Raw genomic sequence first — 20,554 nt, forward strand, 5'->3', positions numbered from 1 at the left:
ATTCTAGCCGATATCGATACTTAATACAGGAATTTCTTCAGGCATACTTTTTATAACTAAGTTAGTGCTAAATAAAAACAAAGTTTATATTCAAACAAGTTTAATAAACAAAATAACATCAATCAAAATTTACCGGTTTTAAAACTGAAGACTTTTCAGCAGCAAAGGTTATACAGACTTTGACAGGCCCAGACTGTGGTTAATTATGTTTTCTATACATGAAGTCAATAGATGTGGGGCTAGAGAAGGGCTAGGTTGTGTGTCTGGCTGTGCTGATGTGGGTTATGAGGGTCTGGAGCTCCTGTAGTCTGGATTCCAGCCACTGTGGCGGTGGCTCAGTAGTGTTGGCTTCATCTTCGGTCAGAGCCTGAAGGGCTTTCAAAGCACTCTCAGCTGTCTGGATGTAGCGGCTGTACTCGTCTGCACTGGTCTCCTGCCGAGCTCTCTTTGGGCATGGCTGAGAGGGAGGGAGAATTACAGGGAAACTGTACATCAACGTGATTACATTTTACATCAAACAAGGCAGAAATCTTGCTTGTACAAATGAAATTTTGACTTGCTGAACAGAAAATTATGTAATAATTTTACTGAAGTACTTTGCTAAATAAATATACTATTTTACCGTGCTGGTGTTATTGCTAAGGAAAGTTTGGACTGTGCTACTAGAAATATATAAAATGTCAGGATTGCAAACACTAAAATTTCACATATTGATACATTTATAAAAAAATATATATAATAGACCAAGTGCAGTGAAAGAAGCCTCAACAGGCACAGAAAACAGAGATCATTTATACATGAAAGAAAGAATGCCGTAACCTTCATAGTCAGACAGGAGACAGAAGTTATGCTGCTTATCACCCCCTGCCCATGAGCCCTCAAGGGTGCCCTCGTGTGATACATTACATCACCTGGTTTCAAGACTAAACTTCCTACTCAGTAATTTTCCATAACACTCTACTCTTTTCATTACTTGTTAATCCCACAGTATGTATGTATGAAAAAAAATATATATAAATATTGCCTAAATGTTTTTTTAGAGACCATTATAAAAGGACTTTAATTACACATCATCCCCCTCTCTCTTTTCAAGTGCTTTTAGTCAACTATCAAAATACAAAAAAATAAGAACGCCACTACCTCCTAATGGTGGATGTACACTAGGAGGTAGTGTTGTACTGGCCAGCTGCCCCTCAGAGTGGCCTTGACAGTATAAGTGTGAAGCAACAGAGCGCGTGGTCATGCATATTCATGAAGCCTGCGAATGAAGTTTTAATTGAACTTAATGACACCACGAACCTCTGAATGGGCAACAGCTTCAGCAGCCGGTTTGTTTGAAGCATTTTCTTTGTTGTTCTCCAGCCTCTCGTTGTGTTGCTCAATAACGGCCGTCTCCAGCTTGAGCCTCTGTAGCCGTGACTCCACATCTTCCTGTGCATTAACAGTCTACAAACAAAGCACAGACTTGTTTACATCCGTATGTTTTATTCCAAGTTGATCTTCATCGCAATACGTCGGCATCCCCTTACCTTGCTAAGATAGTTCACCACCTTCGTCTTGGTATCTTCTACACCCAAACTCAGGGAAATGACCTCTTCATGGTTTGTAATCTTAAAAACCAAAAGGACACATTAATTTTGTGACGAGGCATAAACTGTATATAAGATTACAGCTATTGCGTTGCGGCCATACCTCTGCAAACTGAGAAAAGGCCTCCAGGGCGTGCTGATGTAGCAGCCAGGATCGGTCAGCCAACAGGACTCCAAACAGGTTACTCAGCCTCGGCAGAATTTGATTCTGTGGGACAAAAAAGTTGGTATGAAAGAGAAAATATAACAATAACAGACATTACATTACAGAATTTACATTGTAGACTTCAGAATTTAGCAAATTCAAATATCGTATCTACAGTTTCAACTAATGATTATTATTACATTTATTTAGTTTATGATGAGAAATGCATGTATTATGCAAGAAACCAAAGAGATGTTTCAAACTGCATTACTTTACAACACAAAAGTATTTACTTCATGAACACATGAGAGAGAAACAACTAAATTGGGAAACTACAAATGATTGGCATTTTGTTTTTTGCAAATACCAAACTGGATGATAAAAATGTTAATGTACCTCTTCAACCCCAATCAACCCCATTGCGTATGGACTCACTCGTAAGTCTTGCAGGGTCAAAGATGTTCAGAGTGACTTACAATGAGAACAGCAGTAGAATAATTGAATAAGGAGCGCAAAGAACGTGAAGGCATTTGCAATAATCTGGTCTCACTACCTGGCTGTCCGGAGGGACAAAAATCTTCCCCAAAGAAGAGAGGAACTGCAGAGCAGCCAGCAGCTGACCTGCACACTTCTGAGACACCACAGCATCCACACACAACAGAGCCTGGGTGGGACACACACACACACAAACGCACACGCACGTCAAAAGAAGTGTTCTCCATTCTTCAATTGTTCAATGTTAACTGTGATAACTAACAGCATACCTGACAAATGACTTGAGGTTCAAGGTTTTTCGCTAAAATGGCTGATATTGACAGGAGCAGCTGCAGAGTGCACTGGAGCGCAGGCTGGGTCTGCACCTGAAGTATGACAGGTTACAGGGATAATAGTCGCGTGTGTGCATGCGTGTGCGTGTGTGTGTGTGTATTTAGATCTCACCTGGTCCGGACTCATTCGTAACCAGAGCTGTGTGATTATCCTTGTTGCAGACAACACACACTGTTCCTCAAGAGATGATTGCACCCGGACCACCGCTAGGAGGGATAACAGCACCATGTTCTGGAGACAGGAGGGAATACGTAAAATACAACATTTTGTGCACATTTCCCCACCCTGCTTCCTTTTATTGTTTTCTCGGCTGGATTTAATCAGTCTGGCAAGAATTTGACTGATAGCAGCTGGACAACGTGACTGTATAATACGCTGCAACACCCTCAAGCAGAATATTATTTTTTACAATTATTAAAAAGGTGGATGAAAGGACAGGTCATTTATGTGTCAACAATAAATGAAATCAAGAAAATTCCACACTAACTTTCATGGTCCAAACCATCTCAAGACACTGAAGGCTTAATTCTCACCACGTCTGAGTTGAACAGCTTTTGACAATTATGTTTTATATCCTGCATGAGGTATCAAATGAATTATATTCTGTCAAACCCTATACATGCTTACAGAATGACAAATCATAAAAGGCGAGCATAAATTACACTATATGATAAAAGCAATAAATGTATAATTCAGTGCAATAAGTGTTATTATGCTGTCAAGACTTAAAACTTCATAAAAACATCCATGTAACCTCAAAAGGAGGAGAAAGAGTGAGAACATTTTGGCTCTCACTTTAATAAGGACAGAGTATTGGTGACCTCTCCTTTATCTGCGCCATCGGTTTTCAACAATGGGAGTTTATCTTACAATCGTACTCTTGATATCACTTGTTGTGGTCATTTGTCATCTATCCACTCTCTTAAGTGCACAAGGTCAGGCATTATGCGGCAGCCTTGCCCTTGATGTTTGTATTGCCCCTTTCCTCTAGATGTATTAAATATCACAATCACTACATTTTCCTTGTTACATTCAGAAGTAAAACGGGCAGTAAATGCACATTAACACCATTTACCCTTATCTCACATATTTGAAATAACATCTATGCAGAGTTTACATGAGTAAGTATGAGATCTTTTCCACATCCGTCACTTTGATATTTTAGAATTGCTAGTTGTGTCTTTGCACATTTATGGCATCTTGTTCACTTGAGCACAAAGCAGACATTAACCCACTACTCATTCATGCTAGGTGAAGATAAAAACCAACAGACCGTCCTCTACAGTGACATTAACAAATGGCACTGACTGGTTAAGATTGCCCTCCAGCTACAACCCGTATCTGAGGTTGTCCTCACCACTTTGTCCACTTGTCCTAGTTTGTACCCTCCGTTCTGCCAGGTGGTCAGAGCTTTTTGAGTAAGGCTGATGATGTCCGTCTCTACACGGTGGCGGGCATCATGTGAAAGAGCTCTGAGGAGGACGTGTCGCCACACTGGAAGGTTTTCCACCTCAGAGGGTGGGAAACGCGCTACCAGCTCCATCTGGGAAAACAAAACACTTCAGATGAATGAAAAATCACCTGATATCAAGGTCATGATCTTGTACAGGTGGATGTGTTTTTTCTTTTTTATTATATGGGCACAATCAACAAGTGTCATCCAAAACCAGAAACTATGACTCTAGACTGGTAGTGGTCTGGGGGATGGTACAGATGACATACTGACATAGTAAAAAAGTAAACCCGAGTAAATATCTGAGGGAATATCTTTTGGAAGAATAGTGGTCATCACTTCAAGAAAAGTTCCTGAGATTTGTAGAATCTTCTTGTGACCGAGCACCTTACTTTGTTGATTTGTCATGTCACCTATAGGTTTATAAAATGTAAAAACATATCTGTATGTATATAAAATAAACGGCCCCGTTTTGTTTGACACAATATAAACATGAGTCCCAACACCTCTAAATGTTTAAAAGGGGAACACCACCTAAATTAAAAGTTCCAGTATGTTATTTCCATTGCTGGGGAAAGTTCAATCAATATTTGTCTGGAGCTGATCCATAGGCAATGAATCTGTTTTTATTTTTTATACCCAAATGAGCTTTATTCTATGTAGTGCTCTCAGGTCTGAAACAGACAATGTTCCCATATGCTCAGAACATTCCCCTGGGTGCTCTGTGTCATCTATAACATATTTCCCAATTCAGAGTTGTTCATGTTTACCAATTTTTTTGGACTGTGTTAGACTGTAGAAATAACATGTATTAATTTTGAAAATGGGCGTTGTTCTCTTTTAAGGCTATAACAAGAGAATGTGACCTTTTAAACCCCTTTAATTCTTGAAGGTTTAAAAAACAATGCAAACGGTACACAGAATGATATTCAAAATAGACACTCGTTTTTTTTGTCAGTACTGTATAACTGTTAGATATAAATTGAATACTTGCATTACAAAGTTCACACAATTTTCAATATTTAAGTCACTATTCCAATGATTTTTCCATCTTTCATTTTATATGGCCTTTCAGTGTTCATAAATATTTGCTGAAGTGTCAAATGGGGTGGTAGTAAGCTTGTGTACTTCGTTTATGAGTGAATTTCAACAGAAAACTAATTTTAATTTCAGTTCCCGGCATTTCTAACCTGGTGGTTCGGCGTCATGAGGAAAACCATGCGTTTGAGCAGCAGGCCCAGGTGGACTGACTTGTAACACTCAGTGGTGCAAGCTTTCACCTAGGGGAGAACAGTGAGAAGCAGAGAGGAGGTGAGGAACAGTGTGAAGGCTCAGGAGGAGTAAAATCAACAGGGCATCAGGGGAGAAGAAAGGTGGAGAACTGGAGGGGGGACGTGTGGAAAAGAGCGGGATCCAGCCTAATCTGATGACGCAATGACGTAACAGGTTATGAAAAGGTGTCCCCGAGGTCCAACAACACCAATTGTCACCTCTGTTGGAGTGCCACAGTAAACACAAAGGACCACATACTAATAACCCTACAGAGAGAGATTAAGTGGATTTAGAGTTATTTTAGAAAGTGCTCAGGAAGAGGTCACTGACATGGAGAAACATCCATGACCGTGTAGTGACAAGATGGTGAGAGCAAAGATTTTGGGATGAGATCCTGTTTATGTCTGAAAAATATAACAAGTCTACAATATGAACGTCTACTGAGCATCTTTATAATTCATGTCTACAAAATGGGTTGTAAAGTGCTATTGGCTGTTAACTCTCTTTTTAAATCAAAATAAACAAGACCACAAAATGTATTCTCTCTAAACTGTATTGTGTATTTTCCTGGTCTCTACCCACCAGCTGAGCAACGAGGAGGACATGATGTAGACAGAGTTCTGCTGTCCCATACCTGTAAGAAGAGAAGATAATATAAGCAGTTGATTCAATATAGTGCAGAAACTGTATTTGTAAAAAATGTTTACAAGACTTTGGTGAAACAGGGTCTGAAAAGGTGCCTGAAATGCTGGGATACTGTAGCATACACTGATCAAAATACAGCTGCACAGTGTACGCTTTTTCTAAAGCTAATGATATATGTGAAAACACACTCTCACCGTGCTGTAAAGCACCACACATCTGTTGCCAGTAGAGCTGTCTGAGTATCAGCCTGCAGTACAGTATCGACCAAACATCGCTCCTGGCAAACAGATAAAGAAGAGGGGAAGTCAGAGAGACAGGAAAGAAGCAGGGTGTAAACGGCAGAAAACACAGGAGACCTACCATGAAATTGAATGGAAAAGGAGAAAACGAAAGTGAAAGAACTTGCATTGAATGACAGGAAATCCTGCACCCCAACCGCCAGAGTGAGATTAGATATCCAAAATAAAAAAATACTTTTAACTAGAATCCAACAACTACTTCATTTGTATGCAGATATCTAGTTCATTGTTTGAGAGTAAAAAAAAAAGAAACTTAAAAGCACATAAAGGCCAATATTAATTTTTAACATGATCACATGTTGGCTGGTTATTTTATGCTTGAATAATAAATGTTTTTTTAATCAAAGTTGACAGTAACAGTAAATACAAACATACGAAAACAAATATATTAAAGCTGAATTCCATCAAATAATGATACAATGCAGCCTATGAATGTTAATGCATATTTGCCAGTATGGAAATACAGTATCTGTGATAAACCAATATTGGCCAATAATGCCTTGGCTTCCCACATATCGGTAGGGCTCTAATTAAAACAAACATCTTTGACCAAGAAAACATCAGTTATCATTAGTAAAGTAACTTAGATAATATCAAACTCATGGCAAGCATCCATCTACAGATGGGTTTGAGGTCAGGTCACGTCCATGAGACTAAGGACAAATGGATTGAAGACAAATCTTGGCAAGTTTGATTGTAACCCTGTTGTGCGAAGGTCTGCACCCACTGTTGCCAAGCACCACACCCGCAACTACACAAATCCTGTTTATATCAAAACATTCTTGATTATTTGTAAGATGGCTTGCCAATCGGGTTCCTCTGGCTGATTACATTTCAGCAGATTCTGTCAAATAAGTGTGCTACGTGACTACTACTACTTCATAAAGAAAGATGCACAACATTCTCTCCAGAGGTTTGAGGATAAACCCCAACGGCAGGACATAAGAGGCCTGAAGATAAAAAAGTGAAAAAGAAAGAATGTCTGGTTTCACATTTAGTTTAGGTTTGCTTTCTCTATCACTCCCCAACTCCCATCCTGTTTTGTCAAACTCAATATGCATCCCTATTTTCTACCACTTAAAAAATGGGCAAATGCTTGGTTTTTGTGTCCAGTGTGGTGGGAAGTTGGTAGAGACAATGCCTGAACCAAAACCTACACAATGGATCATAGTCAACATTATCAGCAAAACAGTGTCAAATCTCTTATACTGATGCTGCTTCTGATACAGTGTATGTGGTTACATGTTTAGACCTCACCAGCACGTGGAAGTACACCGGGGGGAGTGCAGCCACACTGGCACAGAGTTGCACACAGATGTGGTTGTGTAGAGTGACCTGGACCTGGGCCTGACCCTTCATCATCACCCCTGGCAACAGCACAGGTACCTGACGCTCAGCGTAGCATCGCCTGAAACTAGCGAACATGGCCTGGTAGAGAGGAAGCCTGGAGACAGAGGGGGTGGACATACTCTTCATGTCTCATTTAGATACATGCATATTCAATATTTAACTCTTAAAGTCCTAAATCACTATCTATGATGCTTCTTTTCAAAGCTATAATGTCCTCAGGTTCCATTACTGCTAAATATGATACCAATATCATTATGTATACAAAGCAAAGGTTGAATGATTATAATTATTCTTAAATATTTCCCACACTCAATATTCCGTGCTGTGCAGTGTGTTCTATCTCACCTTACCTATATACAGCAGGTCCTTGTGTTTTATAATAATTATTTTAATACTTATTTGGAATGCATTCTAAAAGAAATCTAAATAAAAATCATGTGTTATCAGTTACGTTGGAGCTAAAATGGATACAATTGTGAATAAAGTGGTTTGAGTCATTAATAATCCATCCATCATTAAGCAATATCATGCCAGCCAGTTCTAGAGTTAACTGCTATTCTCTGCAGCCAAATATTTCAACAACAACAAAATTCAGTTGATGACAGCAAACTCCCCATTCATTACCTGGGTGTTTCCTCTGAGAACTTGCTGCCAGTGTACCAAAGCTGCAGCACCTCTTCTGGTTGGGAGGGGAGCTGACCCAGGACGCTCACCAGCAAAAGACTATGAGGAAGCTCATGTTCAGGAGTTAACCCTGAAGACAAACAAGGCAACGGACAGTACTGGATTGTATGTTGCATGTTTTGTGGCACAAGTCAGCTGCAAGAAACAAGATGACAACCTCCCTTTAAAAGGGTAACTACTGTTTTTTTCAACCTGTACCCTATTTTCCTATGTTTGTGTGTGTAAGTGACTGATAGAAACAACAATCTTTGAAACTGGTCCAGTATTAAGCGTGAGCGCTGTAACCGGCAGCCACAGACCTGGCTGCAATGTAACCCTATTTGGCAAATGTGCATCGTCAATTTGGTCCACTATAAGTGCTTTATTTGCCACTGAAAGGCTTGGGTTAGTGTCTGACAACACTATGGAAAGGATCCCTACAGAGATAGGCCATTTTAAATCCTCTTGAAGACCTTTTTGTTTAACCAGAAACAGCTCTGAGGTCGCTAGCTAAACAAACCAAACTCCATTTAAAAAAAACGGATGGAGCCAACATATTTTCACATGTAAACTATGTTTATTTCAACCAAAACTAGAGTTGTGATGGTTGGAAAACTGGACCCAAATTGCCTTTTCATAGTTTTATTTTGTTTTGGTCGACTTTGAATGAAGTGTATTTTACGATGCTAAAATTACTGTTTATTTACATGGAGTCTGGTGGCTTTAGCAAACGCAATGTCGCGAATGTTTTTATGTTTAAAAAAAAGGATCTTACTCTTTAACAGAAAGTTTGATCGGCTTAAAAATCCTTTCCATAACGTTGTCAAACACTTAGAATATTAATCTGAGCCTGTCAATGGCAAGCACTTTTGTGAAGGTAAATACAAGCTGCAAAATTGCCCTATTAACTTACTGTACATTGTAGCTTCTTTCGCTGCTGCCACCTGCAGCAATCTTGCTTAACACTGGACCAACTTTAAAGATTGTTGTTCCCATCAGACACTTAGACACAAAAATATAGGAAAATAGGGTCCAGGTTGGAAGAAACGGTAGTTACCCTTTAAGTAAGAACATTTCCAGCATTTTCCAGCAATTTCCTAAATATAGAAATTGTCATAGATGGGAGTTGTCCGCAGATTAAAAAGATTGGAAAGTCAGCAAGCATGTTAGCTGAAGACCGCTCAAGTTGTCTATACATTGTATTAGTGATGCACTGATGCATTATACTGGACTGGTATCAGCACCAATGCTAATCTAAGTCACCAAACTAGACAGGAATGGTGGAATTAACTAATTAGTTTATCCAAAAGGAAAGTGAACCTTAGACACACATTACTGTTAATGTGCCAAAAAGCTTTCATCTGTAGGATCTGGACAGATGTTACATTGTCACCCTAACAGTACGTAAAATGGATATAAAACAGTTATTAAAATAGAACATGGACACCATTGTCTCACAGAGCTGAAGAAAAGAATTATGGATGGTGGTGAAACTCCTCCAGCAACCATTTAGAAAATAAAACAAACAGCAGGTAGAATTGCCTTAAAGTGATGGTTCGGAATAATTCACCCTAGGGTCCTTTGCACCATGACCTTGAGCCAAACACCCCCCCAGAAGCTTTTTTCACCTGGGTCGAACATTGGGAGAGTTAGCTAGAGTAGTGTTATCAGCTGAATAGCTTAGCGCAGGGGCTAATGGACCCACGTTTGTATCTTGTAAGTTACCCCACTAATAATGCCCGAAATGATACCAAACGTCTACAAGTAGAACAAATAGGTTATGCTCTCATAAAACGATGGATTGGAAAGTTTGTAAGTACACCAGAAGTTTATGAACACTTGCCTGCTCTCTTCAGCTCTCTGTTTCTGCTGCTGCTACCTGCAGTTAGACAGTGCTTAGGGCCGTCTACAAATGACTACACCGAAAAGAGATAAAACAAAAATATTTATTAATTTCATGATTAAATAAGGTAATGTCTCCAAACTTACCTCAATTATTACTTGTCTCCTGCTAGTTATACTACAGCACTTACTTTAAAAAAAAAGTTAAATTAAAAAATATTTTTGTTGCATCTCTTTTCGGTGTTGTAATTTGTAGACGGCCCTTAGCACTCGTCTTACAGCAGCAACAACAACAACAGCAGAGAGCAGAAGCCAGCAGGCAAGTGTTATTTACATAAACTTCTGGTGTACTTACAAACTTTCCAATCCATCGTTTTATGAGAGCATAACCTATTTGTACTACTTGTAGACGTTTGGTATCATTTCGGGCATTATTAGTGGGGTAACTTACAAGATACAAACGTGGGTCCATTAGCCCGTGCGCTAAGCTATTCAGCTGATAACGCTACTCTAGCTAACTCTCCCAATGTTCGACCCAGGTGAAAAAGGCTTCTGGGGGGGGTGTTTGGCTCGAGGTCATGGTGCAAAGGACCCTAGGGTGAATTACTCCGAACCATCACTTTAACTAACATTGCCCTATTTGTTAAGTTTGCAAAATTGAGAGCTGTTTTTCCAAAGCCACAATTTGATTCATGTCCATCGCCACAAGTCAGACTTCTATTATTTTCAGTTACAATTACATTGAACATGTAATACAATATTTATTGTATAACACTGCCAACATAGTGCACATTACTAGTACATATACTTTATGGCATTAGAATGAGGAATTGGCACCCGCTCATCACAGAAAAGTATATAAAACAATGTCTCCAATGCAAAGGGAAACAGAGAATCTGGGAAAAGAGAACAAGCTTTAAACTTACGCAGGTCCTGCTGGAGGACAACTTCGGCAAAGGGCCTTAAAGGCAACAGCTGGAGCACGAGGGCATCCATGGGAACCAGAGCTGCTGCATTCAGCTCCTCGGACAGAGCCGAGGGCAGTGTTGGAGCACACAAGCTGGGAGGGAACTTACTGAAAGACGAGAATGTACGTTACCGTGCAACTCATAATTGTCAACTAAAAGGTTAAACTGTAGTCTGAATCTGCTACTTAAAACCACACGTACCTGATGATCTGGAGGTAGAGTTGATGAACAATACAACAATACTTTGTCAGAAAAAATTTAAATTCCTGTAGAAAAGATAAGGAATGATGGTATGTAAGATCAGCAGTTTTGTATTATGAAGAGAGAATGAAATATGTAGCAGACATAAAGATGGTGTATTGTTCTTATAAAGTTGAAAGGAAGTCAAGAAGATCCTGATTTTTAGTACCTTTATGTAATGAACCAAAGTGTTGGCAAAAAATCTACACATCTTTGCAGTTTTCTGGAACAGCTTGTATTCTGGGCTTTGTGTTGCTTCCTTTAAAAATGACAAAAGAGCATCAATGCAAAAAGGTGACAAAGATCAAGTCTACTTTAATAAACCCAAGTGTCACTTTTTTTTTGTTTTGTTTTTAAGAACAAAAGGGATATAGCAGAGGAAAAACCCACAAATAAATATCCACCATTGTGGTGAATCTAGGTCAAATAAGGAATGTACTGTACTTGGGCCACCACATTTACATTTTTCATATTGAGCTTACACTAATTCTCAAGTGAACAAAAATAACAGTTAAAGACAAATAAGTTCATACTCTTAAAACTCCCAACACAAAATGTTTTCAAATTTTAAAGAAAACAAAACTTCATACTCATTTAATAGACCTGCATCTGTGAAACTGTGAAAAGCTGCTAAAAAGCTATAAATAATCATTTTTGTAATCCTTTTTTGCTACTACCAATCAGAACTTCCCTACCTGCAGACCAGCATGTTTTATCTGTTCAGCCAGCTGCACACAATTGTGGAAGGAGGCCAACAGGTTGTCACACAGGCTGTTGCTGATGTCACCGTGATGTAGATGTTCCTCCACCAATGACTGGTATTTCAGACTCTGTCTGAACAGAAATAACCAAAAGTAATTATTAAATCCATCCAACTCTTATACCAAAGTGATGCATGTAGTAACACAACATAGGTGTCAACTAGAGTTGTTGAAATTAATCAAATAATCTATGCATTGAATCGTGGACATGGACGATGCTGCATCGATAATCGGCAGGCTCATTAGGGCTGCTCCCTCTTAGTCGATTAGTCGACTAATCAATCGTTTTGGTCTTAGTCAACTTAGATTTCTTTAGTCGATTAGTCATGTTTTATGCTTTTTTCATGCTGAATGACTTATTTCCAAGAACCGTACAAGCACATCTCTGGTAAACACAAGAATTAAAGTGGCGCTTTTGCATGACTCTTTGCGCAGAAACTCAGATTTACAGATCTGTCGATTAAATCAACTAATCGATTAGTCGATACAATTGAATGAGTGTTAGTCGACTAAGAATTTCTTCAATCGAGCACAGCCCTAACGCTCATAATCGATTATTTCTGTTTACAATTTAATGTAGGCCTAACAACATTTCTGTTTACATATTCTGTTATGTTTTGCACATTCAGGAACTTCCATGTGCTCAGTGCTGTAGTTTCATGTATCCAATTTATTTAGTATTAGAGCACTGCAGAATGTTTTGTTTTTGAAGCTTGAAAAGCTATGAATTAAATAATAATATATATTAAATATGGCTTTAATAGAAACATTTATTTGACGCATCGAATCGAAGACATGATAATCGTAATCGAATCGGGAGGTCAGTGAAGATTCACACCTCTAGTGTCAACATGAGTGTCTGTTGTACTGACTTGATGAGGAATTTCCATGTGTTTGCATGAAGTGCTATGTCCAGGTTGGAGATAATAGAGCAGATATCCAGCAGGTTGTGAATCACTGAGGAAAGAAAAAAAAAACTTGTATTGAATGTTTACAGGTAGGGCTTAATAACAAAGGGTGTGGAAGTGGAAAACAGACAGATGCATATTAGGGCTGGGCGATATGTAGAAAATTAAATATCACGATATTTTTTACCAAATATCTCGATAGACGATATTGTAGTGTTGACTATTGGTGCTTTCACAAAATTAGATTTTTGATAAATAATCATCAGTAATGTGGATATAATGACTAAGTGGGTATAGGCAAATAATAGAACAGTTACAACAGTCTGGTAAGTTCAGAAAATAACATCACTTTACTGTAATGCAGCCTTTTAAACCAGTAAAAGACAACAATTATGCCATATTACGATATCCAAAATCTAAGACGACATCTATTCTCATATCATGATATCGATATAATATCGATATATTGCCCAGTTCTAATGCATACACAAACACACACACAAACTCCCACCTGTTACAATGTCAGAGACCTCTTCCTCTGAGGCACTGCTGTCCAGGGAGATCCTGTCCAGCAGCTCCAACAAACCCTTCTGCAAGGAGTAGGCCTCCTTGAAGAGTCGCTGCAGCAGGTCGGCCACCAGGGACAGGCGGCCACAGTAAACCACCTCACTCTCCTTAAGACAACAAGCAGTTATGCTTAAACTCCTTGTTTTCATTTTTATAGAGTTTCATACAAACAAAATAAATACAAATAATTCTTAAGAAGAAGATTGATTTAAATGCATTTGGGACTGAATTTTATGTTCCCATGCATCCCTAAGTGGTTGTGTTTCCTGCTACATAAAGACCAGTTAGTGAGGTCCTCTTAAGCTGTTTACACCTCAGATAATACTTCTGCCTGGTAATAAAAGATTACAAAAATAAGAAACAGCTAAATGAGGAGGAAGTACAAATGAGCTAAGTCCCTCTCGGTATGTTTGTGCTAGTGGTATTTTAAATTTTTTTTTTATTTTAGTGTCGCCTGGACTTTGGAATTACTAATAAATGTTTCAAATCCAATTTTAACCATTTTAAAATAGTCAAAATAAACACTTATAAATTCCCAAAAGTTTGTTTTAAATAAAAACTGAAATGATCCCTATGTATAAACTAATCTTGAACCACATGAGGTTAGATCTGAATTCACTGTGTATACTTATTTTAGTCCAACAACTCAAGTTGTTAATCACAACATTTAAACCATTCATTTTACTTAACGCATCTCCTGTACGTAATAACATAGTTATCTTATATATCTTTATAATTCATTCTGATTAATACTAGCATTATTATTGTACTAAAATAGTGTTACAAATACAAAGCATTAAGCCATAATTATAGCAATTATGGCACAGCATAATTAAAGTTGCATAAAAACATGCAATACAGATTGGGAGTGACCTCTGCATACAGTTAAAATGTCAGCCAGCGGTGAACTAAACACACCAACCTTGCAGTGCTGAAAGGTTTCCCTCAGGACTTTCAGGATACAAGTTGGTAACGAGCGGATAGCATCCAAGTCAGGGGCTTCCTCAAATGTACCAATGTGACGCACACATGTGGATAGTGCATCAATAATCTGCATCATTGCCTGAAATAGACAAGAGGATCTTATTAAAATATTGGTAAGGAATGAAGTGACAACTATGTTTTTCAGAAAATATATATCAATGTACATCATAAACTTGTAAGGTACTAATTGTACCATTTTGAAATGAACAGCATTTACATGTAATAACTAAGTCAGCAATTATATAATATAATAGGACCTGCAGAATGTTCCTTAGTAAGGAACACAGTTCAGTGTTTTGACTGGACAGCCCTCCAACTTGGTCCAAGATTTCTTTCATCATGCCGTCAAACATCGTCACCGCCTGCAGACATTTGTGACAGATAAGGACAGAAACGGTCACAGACAAATCAATACACTTTTAAGGGAAGATGTATATGTACCAGTTATTCACAAGAAAACTATAGTTCTATCAAAAATTCCTACAATCACAAGAAATCTTTCATAAGGCATAGATTTAGTGTGATTAAGTCTGCAGAAAAAACTCACTGTCTGAAATAGTTATTAATAATAATAATAATAGTTTTAAAAATGTTATCCTCTTCAGACATCGGAAATGACTAGTTACTTAAGATGTAAAATGTTATAGAAGCTGTTTAAATAACTAAATATGCTGTTCTTTAACAGCCTTGAGTTTAGATAACATATAATTTAAGGATGTTTCCCATGACTCTGTGCTATTTAAAAAATGCTAGTAACGGTATTTACATAAGTCCTGAAGACAATATGGATTTACCATGTTTTTTACCTTTGGTAAGATCTTGGAGAAGCACTCATCTTCTAGCTCAGACAAACCAATATGAGGGAGGAACAGGTCTGTAATGATCTTCAGTATACCTGTAGGGATGTTGTTTTTAAGACGGTTCATAATTAGATCACAAATAGTACTCGAGGCACAAAGTAAGCTGTTTGTAATTACAAATTGTGCAACAAACTTACGTATATGATCATCCCAACTCTCAGAGTTATTATGCAAAGAGTGCAAATAGTCAAGGAAAACAACAACATTTACATCAAATTCATGTCCAATGTATAAACCTGACAAATATATCATGATCGCAGTAGTGAGAAAAAAAGATAGATGAGCATGAGCAAAACGCAAACTTACCCAGAAAATACCAAAACAAATGTTAACCAAACATTATCATATTGGGAGGGCTTTTTTCCCCATTATAATTCATAAGAACAGGCACACTGCCTCCACCTCATTAAAATGGTAAATTCAATAGAAATGTATATTAAACTATAGAACTAATCTCTAATCGCATTTCAAAACTTTACAAGACCAGGATATCACTAAACTATTCTTATAGAAAGCACTCGTATGATGCCATGAATCATGATATCACAATAATAAACTGAGTTACGTTTAAGAGGATATAGTGAGTTTTGGCAGGACAGTCTTGAGCTTCTGGCGACAGGTTTCCTGACTCCATTGCACCACCTCGTCCAGGAGAGAAGTGTTGGTCTGGGACATGATGACAGCAGTCACCGGGGGAGCCAAGAACACTGACAACAAAACAAAGTTTTAGAACAATGTCACCGAGTGAGTCACTCCAAGTGACTTCATTTAGCACAATAACTTTATCAGTATTTTCGTCCCAAAGATGATGTTTTTAGACTATTTCTGTAGTTGTTTGGACTAGAGACAACTGAGGCCAACGTGTGTGTTTTCTGCGGTATGTTTTGCTAAAGGTAACATTTAACGTTAGCCTGGTAACGTTAGTGTTAATTTGGATAGGTAGATATAGCTTTTTCTTACCAGAAACGAGACTGTATGTTCTGTTCAGAAGCGTACAGTCACACCTACACGTTTGTTTCTTACAACGGCACCATTGTATATTTGTTAACGACTATAACGTAGCTAAATAGAGCAGCCACAAAGTTGATTGTGGGATAGAAACACCGCGCGCCGCTGTTTGAACGGATGTGACGTAGTGAGCAAAGCTACTCATCCGCCCTCACTCTGATTGGTTGAAATAACGCAATGACTGCAAAGCGCTGTAAACATAGACTGTATATTATTAACAGTCTATGGCTGTAAATAACAACTGTCACTATGAACCCACCAACTTTATCTACTCCTTTAACCTTAAAGATATTATCTGTTTCTATGATAATTCAGATAATGGTGCTCTTGAGTATCTAATACATTTTGTTATTCTGTATGCAAAATTCTATATCCACAAGCAGAAATTCTGTAACTCATCTCATAATTGTGTACCTTTTCTTATAGAATTTAAATCTCCACTGAAGTCACTTAGAACGTTGTATCACAAAAAAAGTATTAAAATCGTGGACACTGTAGAGCTTGAAACCTCTGACTAACTGTAAATGTATGTCTTCTTATACTTTTTTTGTTGTTGTTTATAATGTATTATTTCTTTTTTTAATATTTTTTTATATATATTATATTGCTTCGTATGTTTCTATATATATTATTTTTTTTATTATTTTCATAACTTTGTGGACTTGTTGTTCACGTGCAATCATGGCTTACCTGATTTTTTGTAAACTGCATTTTTTTTTTAACGTCACTATGAGTCTGTGACATATAAAAAGATATATTCTGTATTACTGTAAGTGAAGCCTCAAATGCGTAAATACTGTATTGTATATCTGTAAATAATATATAATGATTCCAAAGAAGAAGAAAAATATCCCGTACACACTTACCACTTCTGCATTGATTATTTAAAAAAAGAGCCAAAGTTTTGGTTAAGGACCTTTCACAGGCTACATATTTTTTTCAGACATTTTTCATTTACCTAGGGTATAAAAATGGAATTTTATGTATTGTCTCGTGTCCCATGTAATGAACTTAAAATGCTGTAACTACTGTACATTTAATAACCCTTACAAAATGGAGGACACTTAATGAAATATGATGATGGAAATATAATAAATTCCAGGGCAGAGTCGCAACATAAAACACTGCTGTCAGAACAAATCTCGTCAGATGCATTCATAGAAATGTTCTTAAAGTTGACCTAATGCTTAGCTCTATAATAATAATAGGGGATGAGCCTTCGCAAATCTGGGATCATAAAGTTAAAACACCCAAAAGTGGCTATAATGGTCTCCATGTTATAGAATAACATAATAGGATATATCAGACCTATGTTATGCACACTTGTTATATGTTCTGTTATATACAGTATGTCGAGGTTTAAACAATACTGGACAACAGGAAATGTTGAACAAATGACAGGGAAACAAGCAAAACAGTGAATGAATTAACAGAATAAAACACAACTGTTGTTGTTGGGTTTACAAAATGCCACCTTACATGCACCCATCTGTATGTTTTACAGTAAAATGTGTGTTCGCATAGTTTTTGTCTATGTGAAATTGTGCAATGCATCACTGCTTTTTTCACCACATAGGACTGCAAGATTACCTCAAACCGGTGGCAGAGGACGCCTTTTCACACCTCGACAGGAGGAGGCTATATGGCACCATGGTCTGAGCAAACAATGCCATGAGACTCAGGGAAATACAAAGGACCATTACAGACGACAACAATGTCTTGGAAAACATCCATACGGTTAGCATCTCAACCATCGACAGGGTGCTGCATAGAAACCAGATGAGTATGAAACAGCTGTACCGTGTACCATTCCAAAGGAATGAGGACAGAGTTAAGGAGCTACGGTACCAGTATGTACAGGTAAAACATATATCTATGTAACTACTTTACAGCAACATTTTATAGTGATACATAGTACAGTAAGCATAAACTGCACACATTTCCATTGCTGTGGAAGGAACATGCAATATATGTACATTTTATGTCACTCTTCCTTACCAAAACAAATTCAACTGTGTGTTCTGGGATATGGCGTATAATGGAGTTGGAATCAAATGAACCCTCTCACAACTTTGTATACGTGGATGAGGCTGGCTTCAACCTGACCAAATGCAGAAGGTGGAGTCGGAATATCATCGGTCACAGAGCTACTGTGGATTTGCCAGGCCAACGGGGAGGAAATATCACCATGTGTGCTGCTATTTCGGAGAATGATGTCCTAACCCATATCCCCCTTATAGGGCCATACAACACCCAGCATCTACTCAACTTTTTAGACTCTCTACAGGGCTCTCATCCCTGATGATGAGAGGGGTCTGTTTAGAGAGGATTTGCCAATGTGGTCATTTGTGATAATGTGAGTTTCACATCACAGTAGACGCCTGCAGAGGATGATAAGGCATTCCAAAAGATTCTTTCCACGTTGCATTGCAAGGGAAAATATCCGGAGTGATGTGGATGAGAATATGTGGTTCAACAGACAGGAACGTCTGGATGTGTAAAGCACGAGAACAGCGCTGCGGGCAAGTGCCTTAGGGGTGTTTCCTGTGTTTCTTTCTAATTTAATTTAGTTTTTTTTTCCTTTGTGCCCCTTGCCTTTTTCTTACTGTAAATTATTTTGTTTTCTTCTTTCATAAAGTAGCACTAGTAAAAGCTGTGAAAAACTAAATCCTGTCCAGTCTCTTTCAATCAATAACCCACATACAGTAATATGTAAATAGTACTGTTGAAATTGATATATGCCATAGAAGTGCAGCCTTGTGCATTTTTAATACAGTAACTGTCATCCAAACTGTAGCGTAAGTTTACATCAGGTAATACTGTCAGTACACAGTTACATTGACAACATGCCTAAACATTTTGACGACCTTGTTCGTGAACAATGACTCAATGACTTATCATTCTGATGACACTGACATGATCATTGCATGAATATTTACTTTTGAGAGATGTGCTAAGGATTTTTAGTGACTGACTAGCTTTAGAAACATATCTAATGTATATTGCAGTTTGTACAAATTGTTCTGAGAAATGCACTAATTATTTTGCACGTTAGGGATGATGTGAAAAATGCACCAAAGCGACTGAGAAAAACTGTAATAATGAATAAAGAGGCATAAACAAGAAAGCTTTCATAAGGATTAAATAGCCAAAGGCAATAAGAATAATTATATGTAATCCAAATAATGAGATGACTTTATAATAACATATCAAGCTTGCATGGCCACGTAAGGTAGGTAGATGTATTTAGGATACATATTAAAGCCCTGCATCTGTAATCTGTGAGGGGTTTGGCTCTGTCCCTTTTACAGGAAGTGTCCATTCTCTCAAAGCACTTTGCTTTTGAGCAAAACACACTTTGTTTGAGAAATTCCACTCCATGCTTATCTAATGTAATGTCAAACTCTGTGTCAAAATGAAATGAAGCACATAATGGATATACTGTATATTGGAAATCACAATTCCCTAGGCCCATGGTTAGTGACTGGCCATAGACAGCACACTCTATTTGTATATATTTCTAACACTAACTTAATTAAGAAAACACCAGAACCAAGTGGGCAGAAAATGATTGAGAAGTTTGGGAATTTTTGATTGTATTTAAATCAGTTCAGGGAAGGATGGTATTTATCCTTTAGGAGTCTGGAATTTCTGTTGGCTCTGACCTGATTGTTTCACAGATAAGATCTTGAGCATTGAAGTAAACCATCCTGCTTTTGCTGCACCTTTGTTTCCCGACAGCCTAAGGTGTTAGCGGTTGTCACCGCAGGAAGGAACTAACTTCTTGTTAAGGAAACAGGACTCCACATTGATGCTTATCAGTTTCACATATAGTGGATTGGGATACTACTCGCAGCGTACCTAAACTTTAAAGGAAATGTCGAAATATATGGTATTTTCCCCCCCACTGAATCAAGTTGCGCACCAAGGCAGGGTGATCAACCTGATTCAGTAGAGAGACTCATTACTTTGGTCTAAAAAAAAACGCAGTATTGGCAAAATCCATGTAGGATACAGTAGTTTGGCTTTTGAGGGATGATGGAAAGCATGCTTCTGATTTTTTATGTTTCCCCAAACAAAAATATTTTGACTTGCCATCTCCACTTCAACACTGGACTGTGTCTGTCTTCTCCAGTTGTAGTTATTTCCATCATTATAAGCAGCTATGAATC

The 20,554-nt window shown here is 37.9% G+C and overlaps 1 protein-coding gene across 1 annotated transcript; it reads right to left on the minus strand.

The window, feature by feature from the left end:
- Positions 1-83: 83 nt before the first annotated feature.
- Positions 84-16,508, minus strand: c9h1orf112 (chromosome 9 C1orf112 homolog). Its single transcript, XM_039810627.1, has 25 exons — positions 16,335-16,508; positions 15,954-16,081; positions 15,512-15,551; positions 15,321-15,409; positions 14,772-14,876; positions 14,453-14,593; positions 13,475-13,637; positions 12,928-13,012; positions 11,990-12,128; positions 11,464-11,553; positions 11,256-11,320; positions 11,013-11,161; positions 8,206-8,335; positions 7,489-7,675; positions 6,127-6,209; positions 5,870-5,921; positions 5,206-5,295; positions 3,920-4,105; positions 2,674-2,793; positions 2,499-2,594; positions 2,288-2,398; positions 1,693-1,797; positions 1,530-1,610; positions 1,300-1,446; positions 84-457 (listed from the first exon to the last, which is right to left on the minus strand). The coding sequence occupies exons 2-25, from the start codon at positions 16,047-16,049 to the stop codon at positions 251-253; spliced, it is 2,757 nt and encodes a 918-aa protein (XP_039666561.1). The 5' UTR covers positions 16,050-16,081; positions 16,335-16,508; the 3' UTR covers positions 84-250.
- Positions 16,509-20,554: the final 4,046 nt, after the last annotated feature.

The sequence above is a fragment of the Perca fluviatilis genome, chromosome 9, assembly GCF_010015445.1.
Source record: "Perca fluviatilis chromosome 9, GENO_Pfluv_1.0, whole genome shotgun sequence".
Taxonomy (NCBI): Eukaryota; Metazoa; Chordata; class Actinopteri; order Perciformes; family Percidae; genus Perca; species Perca fluviatilis.

Coding starts and splice junctions, on each gene's coding strand:
- c9h1orf112 (XM_039810627.1), bottom strand. CDS start 16,049: ATGTCCCAGACCAACACTTCTCTCCTGGACGAGGTGGTGCAATGGAGT. Junction 6,210..7,488: donor CGGTGTACTTCCACGTGCTG/GTGAGGTCTAAA, acceptor TCTGTTTGCCAG/GAGCGATGTTTGGTCGATAC. Junction 1,447..1,529: donor TGGTGAACTATCTTAGCAAG/GTAAGGGGATGC, acceptor CTTTGTTTGTAG/ACTGTTAATGCACAGGAAGA.